At 45.0% G+C, this 13,481-nt stretch overlaps 1 protein-coding gene across 1 annotated transcript in view; it reads left to right on the forward strand.

The window, feature by feature from the left end:
• The window catches only part of LOC125451822 (unconventional myosin-Id-like), a 136,208-nt gene that overhangs the window by 43,511 nt on the left and 79,216 nt on the right, over window positions 1-13,481 (forward strand). The window contains exons 11-13 of the mRNA XM_048529446.2: window positions 2,441-2,611; window positions 4,210-4,280; window positions 8,202-8,276. Coding sequence (XP_048385403.1) covers window positions 2,441-2,611; window positions 4,210-4,280; window positions 8,202-8,276 — 317 coding nt within the window. The remainder of the gene's footprint in view (window positions 1-2,440; window positions 2,612-4,209; window positions 4,281-8,201; window positions 8,277-13,481) is intronic.

The following is a 13,481-nucleotide window of genomic DNA, read 5'->3' on the forward strand; positions in this document are numbered from 1 at the left end:
TGGCCTGGTAAGACAATGCCGACTTTATATTTTAGTACCTGTGTAGGGAGCTTGAAGTTCCCAAATATTGAAAGTAGGTCATTTTCATAGACACTGAAACTTTGGAGGGAGACAAAAGGCTATCAGGCTTTCTCCTGTCACTAAGCTGTTAAAGCTAATTGCAAGTACCTCATACTAATTTCCCGCTTTGGAAGCAGTTTTAACTGGGGTGGACCCATAATGATCAAGTATCCCAATGCCCTCATCAATCATACAGTAAGGACCGCTGGATCTACCAGGAATATGGGGAGTGGTAGGGAAAGAAATCCAGGTGAAGACAGTGATCTGATGCCCCATTGCTCATAGTTTCTGCTCCACAGTTGCCCATAATTGTGCAGGCTTACACTTGAAGAACTTTAGTCTCTGAATCAGCAAGTTAGCAACGTCAAGTTCACAAACTTAAAGCAATCACTGAAGCAAATGGGCACAGACAGATCTCTCCAGGTATTTGGAAAAATGGAATTTCTTCCTGAGCCATTGTTGTAGGAGGGTCTGGAAATTCCTTTCAATGTTTCTGAGGGACCAGATTAGGGAGTCAGATACTCATCAGGAACATTGACACTTGTCAGCTCTACGTAAAAATCTCTGAACCACTGTCTGAGATTTCAACACTGCTGTTATCTGTTTACTTGATATAAGACTGCACACACATTATCTGCGTAAGCACACATAGCCAAGGCAGATAGGCTGTGCATGGATTGGCTTAATCAAACTATGAGGTATTTCCAATTGTATGCAAAGGTTTGGCTGAAAATAAACCAGCCAGAAATGTGAGCAACTTACCCAAACTAAGCACTGGTAAGTTTCATCTACTTGTTGAGCAGGACCTGGTTACTTTACATTCCAGAGTCCAGCGCAAAGATTCAGCTTCCCAGTGGCATTAAATTTCCTCTGAAACCCATCAATAACCCTTTCTGGCAAGGTAATCATTAATGGCTCTTTGTAATACGCCTGTCAAAGACCTTGAACTTAAGAACATTAAACATAGGAGCAGGAGAAGGTCCTACAACTTCCCAATGTACTCTCTCATTTAGTACAATGATGATCCACCTTCCGTCTCAGCTCTCTTCCCTATATCCCAATAGAGAACTCATCTCTGAGAAGACCAAGAGTCTGTTGATCTCAGCCTTGAATATGTTCAATGATGGAGCATTGACAACACTCCAGGCTGGTGAATTCTAGCCATTAACAACCCTTTGTGTAAAAGATATTCTCCTCATCTTAGTTCTCACTGGTCAACTCCTTATTCAGAGACTATGTCCCCCATGTTCTAGAGTTGCAAACCTGTCAAATCCCTCCAGAGCCTTGTATCAGTCAATGCAAGCACCTCTTGTTCTTCTAGATATCAGACATGGTGGATGCATTTATTCAGCCTCCAATCCTAAGATGACACTCTCATCTCAGAACTTTCACTGTTTTGTCTCAAAAGCATATACATTGTTCTTTCAATTTAGAGTACAAATTTTAGACAGTATTCCAAACCTCACCACAGTCCTACACAACCCATCATCACCATTGTTTTCATCTTGAGGCCAAGTCTGTTCACAAATAACTCTGCACAGAAGAATGACTATCATAGAATCATAGAACCCCTACAGTGTGAAATCAGGCCATTCGGCACTCGAAGTCCACACTATCCCTCCAGAGCATCCCACCCAGACCAAAACCATGTACCCTAATCCTATAACCCTGCATTTCCCATTGCTAACCCATCTAACCTGTCTGGGCACTATGGGCAATTTAGCACGGCTGATATACCTAACTTGCACATCTTTGGACTGTGGGAGGAAACTGGATGAAACCCATGCAGACACGGGTAGAATGTGCAAACCATCTCCACTTAAATGTCACGGAATATTACCTGCCTGTTGCTAAGCTAAGTTTCTACATGGAATTCTCAATAACTAGGTTAACCTGTTCTTGTTGGTGTCTACATAAACCTACTAACATTGAATTCATTCTGCCTCTTTTAATTCATTCCCTCACCTTATTAATATCACGGAGGAATTTCCTCATGTCTCCTAAAGTCTTAACCATTTCTCCTGTTTTAGTATAGCTATATCATTGATATATACTGTGTGTATAAGTTTTGCCAACATTAATCCTAGTGAACACTCTTACACACATTAAACTGCACAGAAAATTGCAGTTAATTTCAATCCCTTGTTTTCTTCCATCTATTTTTAAATTCAGTTTGCTATCTTCCCCTTGATTCCATATTCCTTAACAATGTCTAATAGCCTCCGAAGACTGTTGTAAAGCTTACATATACAATGCCCACTGAGCTGCTTCCTATTTATCATGTCCAGCCTAGCTCCATAGTTTGGCACTGATTAAGTATCCCAAAGATTAACATCTGGCTACTGAAAGTTTCTTTCCTTTCTGTCTCTTCGTTGTCCAGATTGACTACTTCAACAATCAAATCATTGTGGATCTTGTGGAACAACCACACAAAGGAATCATTGCCATCCTGGATGAGGCCTGTATGAACGTTGGGAAGGTGACAGATGCCATATTGGTGGACACCATGGACTCAAAGCTGGGCAAACATGCCCACTACACTAGCAGAAAGGTGGGACAAAAGCAGAAGCTGGGCACAGCAAGAGGCCAGGAAATTTATAACAGGCAGTGACTAACATAAGCTCAAAATAATCAAGATAAGAATTTTAAGGCAAATTGGTTATGCCCAATCTTTATCTCATTAAATCTATAGCGGGATTACCTGTGGGGACAATGGGTACATAATTGTTGTGTTGGTCTGCTGTGCAAGCTGACAACAGAAAGGAAGTGAAACTGTTGGTATGGTTATGTTAAGCATCTGTTACTTCCACTGTAAAATGTCTCTCATTAACTTTAGAAGGGCCCCAAGAACTGTTTATGACAAATTGTTATCGGCAAATGAACCGATGAGTTTCCTATATTACAATATCATCTCCACCTCAGAAAGCACTTATTAGAGTATTGATTTAGCTGTGAAGTGTTTGGGATTTCTTGAGCTTATAGTGCTCCCATATAATACAAGTTCTGTTCCTGGTTTCATGCCTGAAGCCTGAAACTCATTAGATTGGGTGAGTGGCATATGGCACAGCCTGACCAATAAAATGGGAAGGCAGCCTGTAACCAAACCTGTCATAACCTGGAGTTATGTAGCAGTGCAGGAGGATACTCACAAAAGTTGCATCGCTAAACATTAATCATTTTAAACATTGGGTCTCTGTCCCTTAGCCGTTGGCACTAAATATCACCTCGTATCTCTGCTTTACCAGATGTGGGCAGATTAACCAGTTTCACTGTTTAATATAATAAATTGGAGGGAAATCACACCATTCATTAATGCCCGTCCAAAGAAGAGTGCTGCTGCGACACAATCCCCATGAACAAGCAGCCCTGACCCAATGAGACAGTTTTGACAGGTTTTCCTTTATCAATAAGACAAGTGCATCAGTTGGAAAGCTGGCACTATTTGCCATCCCTCGTTGCCTTTGTGAAGCTGACAGTGGGCATTCATCTTGAACCTCTGCAGTCCATATGGTGGAAATGGTCCCAGGATGCTGTTAGTTAGTGAGTTTCAGCACATTGAACTATGAGAATGAAAAAATTAACATATATTTTAAAGTCAGATGGTGTGTGGCTTGGGTGGGATAGAGAGGAAGATATCCAACTGTAGGAAGGCTCGCAACTAAACTCAATCTGGTCTTCATCTAAAATTTGTTTCTGAGCACTCCATTGGTAGCCACTGGGATAGCAATGAGAAACAGGAGCCACAGTTGATCTGCAATTTGTCTAATCTGAGAGTAATGTGATTCAACCATAAACAATCTAACTATAAGCACTGAGATAGCAAGAACTGCAGATGCTGGAGTCTGAGATAACAAGGTGTAGAGTTAGATGAGCACAGCAGGCCAAGCAGCATCAGAGGAACAGGAAAGCTGTTGTTTCGGGTCTGGGCCCTTCAACCCAAAGCATCAGCTTTACTGCTCCCTTGATGCTGCCTGGCCTGCTGTGATCCTCCAGCTCCACATTTTGTTACCGCCAGCTATAAACAAGCTGGTTAATTTAGTATAAGCTAAAACCATGACCTCCGAAGAAGAAGACTCAGTTCATGTTGTGTTGGTGGCTACTCAATCTGATAGCGGTTTCTGTACTTAACACTTTGTTTGCCGTTTGCAGCTGTGTCCGACTGAAAAGAACATGGAGTTCAACAAACACTTCAGGATAAAACATTATGCTGGACAAGTCACGTAGGTCCCCTCCTTTTACCTTTAAAAAACTCTTTGTTATGGATGTCGTTTGTGGCAAACTGAAAGCTTTAAGCACCGTGAGAAAGTTGTAACATTCACCTTCCCACCGCTCCACTCCAAATTTATATTCATAAACTAACAGCGAATCAAAATTCAATAGAGAGAGAGAGAGAGAGAGCGAGACAGTGGATCAAACAACCAGAAGCATCTTTAAAACCATGTAAAGAAATCCAATTACTCCTATTTGTAACGATTGACCAAACTAAAAGAACTGGGGATTTCCAACCACAGGCTGTTTGTAGAAAAATGCCTTTTAAGTCCAGTATCTAGATTGCAATTGGTCTCCATATATTTACATAAAAAGGGAAACATTCGTAAATGTACATGTTGACCTTATAAGATCTTGGAGCTCACATTAACTTTCATGAAAAATCTAAGTCAATTATAATTATAGAATGAGTTAGAGTAAGGCCAATCTAAAATGTCTGCCAGTCCTAATAATCTAGTACAAGACTACTTCCAAGTATAATTCTATAGGGTCATAGGATTCATAGTGTGGAAACAGACCCTTCAATCCAACTCATTGTTGCTGACTTGATATCCTAAACTGATCTAGTCCCATTTGCCAGCATATGGCCCATATTCCTCTAAACCACTCTTATTTAGATACTCATCCAGATGCCTATTTAAAAATTGTAATTGTACCAGCCTCCACCACTTCCTCTGGCAAGTCGTTCCACACATGCACCATGCTCTGTGTAAAAGAAGTTGCCCCTCAGGTCCCTTTTATTCTTCACCATCTCACCATAAACCTATGCCCTCTAGTTTTAGACCCCCCTACTCCAGGATAAAAGATCATGGCTATTCACCCTATCTATGCCCCTCATAATTTTATAAGCTCCCATAAGATCACCCCTCAGCCTTCGACACTCCAGGGAAAAAAAAATCACCTCTCCCGATAGCTCCAATCCTGCAATCCTGGCAACATCCTTGCCAATCTTTTCTCAGCCATTTCTTTTCTGAATCCACATTGTATTAAATCTGCCAAGCTCTCAGTGTGTCTAAATCTCCTTTAAGGTGAGAGAAGAGAGATACAAAAGGGTCCAGAGGGGCTATATTTTCACAGAGAAGATAGTAAGTATCTGGAACAGGCTGCCAGCGGTAGTGGTGGAGGCGAGTGCAATTTTGTCATTTAAGAAACAGTTGGACAGATGCATGGATGGGACATATATGGAGGGATATGAACCAAACATAGGCAAATAGGGCTAGATTATTTGTGAAAACCAGGTGGCATGGACAAGTTTGGCCGAAGGGCCTGTTTCCATGTTGTAAATCTGTATGACTCCAATGGGATACAGCAGGGATCAGTGCTGTGCTAAATTGCCCGTAGTAGTGTTCAGGGGTGTGTGGGTTATAGGGGGATGGGTTTGAGTGGGTTGCTCCAAGCGGTGGTGTGGACTTGTTGGGCCGAAGGGCCTGTTTCCACACTGTAGGGAATCTAATCTATGTCTCCAACTGTTTACAAAATATATTAATGATTTAGATGATTTAGAGCAAATTATTGGAGGGAATCCTGAGGGACAGGATTTACATGTATTTGGAAAGGCAAGGACTGATTAGAGATAGTCAACATGGCTTTGTGTATGGGAAATCTCACTAACTTGATTGAGCTTTTTGAAGAAGTAACAGAGAGGACTGATGAGGGCAGAGCGGTGGATGTGACCTATATGGACTTCAATAAGGCACTTGACAATATTCCTCATGGTAGACTGGTTAGTACGGTTAGATCACATGGAGTACGGGGAGAACTAGCCATTTGGATACAGAATTGGCTTAAAGATAGGAGACAGAGGATGGTGGTGGAGAGTTGCTTTTCAGACAGGAGGCCTGTGCCCAGCAAAGTGCGCATGGATCATTGTTGAGTCATCATTTTCATCTCTGCTTTTCATCATTTATATAATGATTTAGATGTCAACATTAGAAGGTATGGATAATAACTATGCATATGACACTAAAATTGCTGGTGTCATGGACAGAGAAAAAGGCTACCTCAGAGTACAACAGGATCTTGATCAGATGAGTCAATTGGCTAAGGATTGACAGATGGATTTTAATTTAGATAAATGTAAGGTGCTGCATTTTGGAAAGGCAAATCATGGCAGGACTTATACACTCAATTGTAATGTCCTGGGGAGTGATGCTGAACAAAGAGACCTTGGAGTGAAGTCCACAGTTCCATGAAAGTGGAGTCGCAGTTAGATGGAATAGCAAAGAAATTGTTTGGTATGCTTGCTCTTATTGGTCAGTGAATTAAGCAGAAGAGTTGGGAGGTCATGATGCAGCTGTACAGAACATTGGTGAGGCCACTTTTGGAATACTGTGTGCAATTCTGGTTTCCCTGCTACGGGAGGGATGCTACAAAACTTGAAAGGGCTCAGAAAACATTTAAAAGGAATTTGCCAGGGTTGGAGGGATTCAACTATAGGGGGAGGCAGAATAGGTTGAACTATTTCTCCCTGAGCATTTGAGGCTGAGGGGTGACTTTTAGAGGTTTATAAAATCTTGAGGGGTATGGATAGGGTGAACAGACAAGGTCTTTCCCCCAAAACTGGAGGGCATAGGTTTAAGATGAGAGGGAAAAGATTTAAAAGGGACTTAAGAAGTAACATTTTCATGTGGAGGGTGATGCATGCATGGAATGAGCTGTCAGAGGAAGTCATGGAGGCTGGTACAGTGACAACTTTTAAAAGGCATAGAACATAGAACATAGAACAACACAGCGCAGAACAGGCCCTTCGGCCCTCAATGTTGCGCCGACCTGTGAACTAATCTAAGCCCATTCCCCTACACTATCCCATCATCATCCATATGCTTATCCAAGGGCTGTTTAAATGCCCCTCATGTGGCTGAGTTAACTACATTGGCAGGCAGGGCATTCCACCCCCTTACCACTCTCTGAGTAAAGAACCTGCCTCTGACATCTGTCTTAAATCCATCACCCCTCAATGTGTAGCTGTGCCCCCTTGTACAAGCTGAAGTCATCATCCTCGGAAAAAGACTCTCACTGTCCACCCCATCTAATCCACTGATCATCTTGTACATCTCTATTAAATCCCCTCTTAGCCTCCTTCTCTCCAATGAGAACAGACCCAAGTTCCTCAGCCTTTCTTCATAAGACCTTCGCTCCATGCATGTGGATGGGTATATGAATAAGAAAGGTTCAGGAAGATATGGGCTAAATGCTGGCAAATGGGAGTAGATCTATTTAAGATATCTGGTCGGCATGGACAAGTTGGACAAATGTGCCTGTATTTGTGCTGGGCCAAGTGAAGGGAAATGGTCTTAGCGTGTTTAGACATTTTGGTCGGCACGAACCAGTTTGGACCAAAGGGCCTGTCTCCATGCTGTCGGGGTCTCTGACTCTAAATTGATGGGCTGCATGATCCTAATGTCATCCCTATCTTCATGCTCCTCTTCCCCTTTCATCTATCTCTTACAATTTCCATTTCCCTTTCCTGTAGATTTTCGAAAAATGCTCTTAAAAGATCGGAATATATTTAACAAACTGAATGATTTGCTAGACCTCTTCTGAGGGCAGTTAAGAATCGAATACAGTAATGTGGGTCTGTATTCACATATTGGTCGCGCTGAGTAAGAATGACAGGCTTCCTTCCCCGTGGTATTTTGCTAAAGAAACTTCCTGTTTTTGTGTTTCATATTTCTAGATTGTTTCTATATTTATATTTGACATAAATCCACTAACATTCACTATCTGGATTATATTAAACGAATACATACTTGAATAAGGTTTTGGGCTTGGGGGTAGCTCGTATTATTGGACCTGTATTTATCTGTCGTCTATGTCTAAGAGAAGAGAAGCAATGGGCTTTTGAACTAAAACTGCTTTATGTTTGGGTTCAGGTACTCAGTAGAAGGCTTCATTGATAAGAACAAGGACACACTCTATCAAGACTTCAAACGTCTAATGTACAACAGGTGAGTATGGTGCTCAGAGTTCTAATGACTGCAGTGTCTCTTTTGTATTTATTTGTGATTTAAAGTTCACAATAGTAAAAGGGAACAGTTCATCCCATCTAGTACTCTATGGTTCATGTATCACTTCCTGTAAATGGAAAGTTTCACCATCGTCAGGTATTACAGGGCTTGTGTGTGTTTCAGTGACGGCTCTTGGATATGTACAGTACAAAATAGGTAAAAGGGAATGATTCACTCTTGCCAAAACTAATCAATTGGATCCCTATTTTGAAGGATTTTTCAGTGTAAAAAGCGATTATAGTTTGTCTCGATAACTCCAGTCACTGTACTTCAAAGAAGTTTGGTGCTTGCAAATCACTTTCAGATGCTTTATGTATTGTTAAAATATGTGCTACAAAATTCTTAATGAAATGAATAATTCATTAATAAGGGGTACAAAAATACATAATGAAATAAGTAATTCATTAATAAGGGGTACAAAAATACATAATGAAATAAATAATTCATTAATAAGGGGTACAAAAATACTTAATGAAATAAATAATCCATTAAAAAGGAAAGCTAGCAACAATTTCAAGTTGCCATAAGTACGAAAAGGCTTAGAGTGGTTTTCAAATTGAAGAAGTTTATAAAAATAGCAATGAGAAAGCTTGAGGAGAATGTGAGAAAACTAGAATTTAAAAACAGCAGGATACTTCCTTCCCTTTTGTGCAGGCGCAATGATGAAAATATTGGAAAAATACAGAACAGCATGAGTGAAAAACAAAATTTTGAGATTGAGAACACATTTTGTAATTTTACCCTTGTGCTTTTAACATTGACTTCAGAATCCCATTACAGAGCGGCTTTGACCTTGTTTCCAGTTTTCCCATCTTATTATTAGCCCAACCTGGCTTTTCTCTGAGATAATGGGAACTGCAGATGCTGGAGATTCCAAGATAATAAAATGTGAGGCTGGATGAACACAGCAGGCCAAGCAGCATCTCAGGAGCACAAAAGCTGATGTTTCGGGCCTAGACCCTTCATCAGAGAGGGGGATGGGGGGAGGGAACTGGAATAAATAGGGAGAGAGGGGGAGGCGGACCGAAGATGGAGAGTAAAGAAGATAGGTGGAGAGGGTGTAGGTAGGGAGGTAGGGAGGGGATAGGTCAGTCCAGGGAAGACGGACAGGTCAAGGAGGTGGGATGAGGTTAGTAGGTAGCTGGGGGTGCGGCTTGGGGTGGGAGGAAGGGATGGGTGAGAGGAAGAACCGGTTAGGGAGGCAGAGACAGGTTGGACTGGTTTTGGGATGCAGTGGGTGGGGGGGAAGAGCTGGGCTGGTTGTGTGGTGCAGTGGGGGGAGGGGATGAACTGGGCTGGTTGAGGGATGCAGTGGGGGAAGGGGAGATTTTGAAACTGGTGAAGTCCACATTGATACCATATGGCTGCAGGGTTCCCAGGCGGAATATGAGTTGCTGTTCCTGCAACCTTCGGGTGGCATCATTGTGGCAGTGCAGGAGGCCCATGATGGACATGTCATCAAGAGAATGGGAGGGGGAGTGGAAATGGTTTGTGACTGGGAGGTGCAGTTGTTTGTTGCGAACTGAGCGGAGGTGTTCTGCAAAGCGGTCCCCAAGCCTCCGCTTGGTTTCCCCAATGTAGAGAAAGCCGCACCGGGTACAGTGGATGCAGTATACCACATTGGCAGATGTGCAGGTGAACCTCTGCTTAATGTGGAATGTCATCTTGGGGCCTGGGATGGGGGTGAGGGAGGAGGTGTGGGGACAAGTGTAGCATTTCCTGCGGTTGCAGGGGAAGGTGCCGGGTGTGGTGGGGTTGGAGGGCAGTGTGGAGCGAACAAGGGAGTCACGGAGAGAGTGGTCTCTCCGGAAAGCAGACAGGGGTGGGGATGGAAAAATGTCTTGGGTGGTGGGGTCGGATTGTAAATGGCGGAAGTGTCGGAGGATGATGCGTTGTATCCGGAGGTTGGTAGGGTGGTGTGTGAGAACGAGGGGGATCCTCTTTGGGCGGTTGTGGCGGGGGCGGGGTGTGAGGGATGTGTCGCGGGAAATGCGGGAGACGCGGTCAAGGGCGTTCTCAATCACCGTGGGGGGGAAGTTGCGGTCCTTAAAGAACTTGGACATCTGGGATGTGCGGGAGTGGAATGTCTTATCGTGGGAGCAGATGCGGCGGAGGCGGAGGAATTGGGAATAGGGGATGGAATTTTTGCAGGAGGGTGGGTGGGAGGAGGTGTATTCTAGGTAGCTGTGGGAGTCGGTGGGCTTGTAATGGACATCAGTTACAAGCTGGTTGCCTGAGATGGAGACTGAGAGGTCCAGGAAGGTGAGGGATGTGCTGGAGATGGCCCAGGTGAACTGAAGGTTGGGGTGGAAGGTGTTGGTGAAGTGGATGAACTGTTCGAGCTCCTCTGGGGAGCAAGAGGCGGCGCCGATACAGTCATCAATGTACCGGAGGAAGAGGTGGGGTTTGGGGCCTGTGTAGGTGCGGAAGATGGACTGTTCCACGTAACCTACAAAGAGGCAGGCATAGCTGGGGCCCATGCGGGTGCCCATGGCCACCCCCTTAGTCTGTAGGAAGTGGGAGGAGTCAAAAGAGAAGTTGTTGAGTGTGAGGACGAGTTCCGCTAGGCGGATGAGAGTGTCGGTGGAGGGGGCCTGGTCGGGCCTGCGGGACAGGAAAAAGCGGAGGGCCTTGAGGCCATCTCCATGCGGAATGCAGGTGTACAGGGACTGGACGTCCATGGTGAATATGAGGTGTTGGGGGCCAGGGAATTGGAAGTCCTGGAGGAGGTGGAGGGCGTGGGTGGTGTCACGGACATAGGTGGGGAGTTCCTGGACCAAAGGGGAGAAAATGGAGTCCAGATAGGTGGAGATGAGTTCGGTGGGGCAGGAGCAGGCTGAGACGATGGGTCGACCAGGGCAGGCAGGTTTGTGGATTTTGGGAAGGAGATAGAAACGGGCCGTGCGGGGTTGGGGAACAATGAGGTTGGAGGCTGTGGGTGGGAGGTCCCCTGAGGTGATGAGGTCATGAATGGTGTTGGAGATGATGGTTTGGTGCTCGGGTGTGGGGTCATGATCGAGGAGGCGGTAGGAGGTGGTGTCGGAGAGTTGGCGTCTGGCCTCGGCGATGTAGAGGTCAGTACGCCATACTACCACTGCGCCACCCTTGTCTGCTTCTACCACTGCGCCACCCTTGTCTGCTGACATTTTTCCATCCCCACCCCTGTCTGCTTTCCGGAGAGACCACTCTCTCCGTGACTCCCTTGTTCGCTCCACACTGCCCTCCAACCCCACCACACCCGGCACCTTCCCCTGCAACCGCAGGAAATGCTACACTTGTCCCCACACCTCCTCCCTCACCCCCATCCCAGGCCCCAAGATGACATTCCACATTAAGCAGAGGTTCACCTGCACATCTGCCAATGTGGTATACTGCATCCACTGTACCCGGTGCGGCTTTCTCTACATTGGGGAAACCAAGCGGAGGCTTGGGGACCGCTTTGCAGAACACCTCCGCTCAGTTCGCAACAAACAACTGCACCTCCCAGTCGCAAACCATTTCCACTCCCCCTCCCATTCTCTTGATGACATGTCCATCATGGGCCTCCTGCAGTGCCACAATGATGCCACCCGAAGGTTGCAGGAACAGCAACTCATATTCCGCCTGGGAACCCTGCAGCCATATGGTATCAATGTGGACTTCACCAGTTTCAAAATCTCCCCTTCCCCCACTGCATCCCTCAACCAGCCCAGTTCATCCCCTCCCCCCACTGCACCACACAACCAGCCCAGCTCTTCCCCCCCACCCACTGCATCCCAAAACCAGTCCAACCTGTCTCTGCCTCCCTAACCGGTTCTTCCTCTCACCCATCCCTTCCTCCCACCCCAAGCCGCACCCCCAGCTACCTACTAACCTCATCCCACCTCCTTGACCTGTCCGTCTTCCCTGGACTGACCTATCCCCTCCCTACCTCCCCACCTACACCCTCTCCACCTATCTTCTTTACTCTCCATCTTCGGTCCGCCTCCCCCTCTCTCCCTATTTATTCCAGTTCCCTCCCCCCATCCCCCTCTCTGATGAAGGGTCTAGGCCCGAAACGTCAGCTTTTGTGCTCCTGAGATGCTGCTTGGCCCACTGGCTTTTCTCTGTATCACTTCCAACTGCTTTGTCATAGAGTCATAGAGATATACAACACAGAAACAAACCCTTCAGCTCAACTCATCCATGCTGACCAGATTACTTTAAATTAGTCTAGTCCCATTTACCAGCTTTTGGCCCATATTCCTCCAAATGCTTCCTATTCACGTACTCATATTGTAATTATATCAGTGATAATGGGAACTGCAGATGCTGGAGAATCCAAGATAATAAAATGTGAGGCTGGATGAACACAGCAGGCCCAGCAGCATGTGCTCCTGAGATGCTGCTGGGCCTGCTGTGTTCATCCAGCCTCACATTTTATTATCTTGTAATTATATCAGCCTCCTCCACTTCCTCTGGCAACTCATTTATACATGCACTACCTTCTGCATGAAAAGGTTGCCTCTTAGGTCCCTGTTAAACTTTCCCCACTCATCTTATACCTAGGCCTCTAGTTCTGTATTCCCCCACCCCAGGGGGAAGACCTTGTCTATTCACCCGATCCACACCCCTCATGATTCTATAAACATCTATAACGTGACCACTCAGCTTCCCATGCTACAGGGAAAATAGCTCCAACCTGTTCAGCCTCTCCCTATAGCTCAAACCTTGCAACCCTAGCAACATCCTTGTAAACATTTCCTGAACCCTTTCAAGTCTCACAACATCGTACCTATAGCAGTGAGACCAGAAATGAACACAGTATTCCAAAAGTGGCCTAACCAATGTCCTGTACATCTGCAATATAACCTCCCACCTCCTATACTCAATTCACTGAACAATAAAAGCAAGCATACCAAATGCCTTCTTCACTATCCTATCTAACTGAAACTCCACTTTCATGGAACTATGAACTTCACTCCAAGGTCTCTTTGTTCAGCCACATTCCCCTGGTCCTTACAATTAAGTGTATAAGTCCTGCCATGATTTGCCTTTCCAAAATGCAGCATCTTATATTTATCTAAATGAAAGTCCATTGGCCATTCCTCAGCCAATTGGCCCATCTGATCAAGATCCCATTGTACTCTGAGTTAACGTTCTCCACTGTCTACTATATATCCAATT

This window comes from Stegostoma tigrinum, chromosome 5 (assembly GCF_030684315.1).
Source record: "Stegostoma tigrinum isolate sSteTig4 chromosome 5, sSteTig4.hap1, whole genome shotgun sequence".
Lineage (NCBI taxonomy): Eukaryota > Metazoa > Chordata > Chondrichthyes > Orectolobiformes > Stegostomatidae > Stegostoma > Stegostoma tigrinum.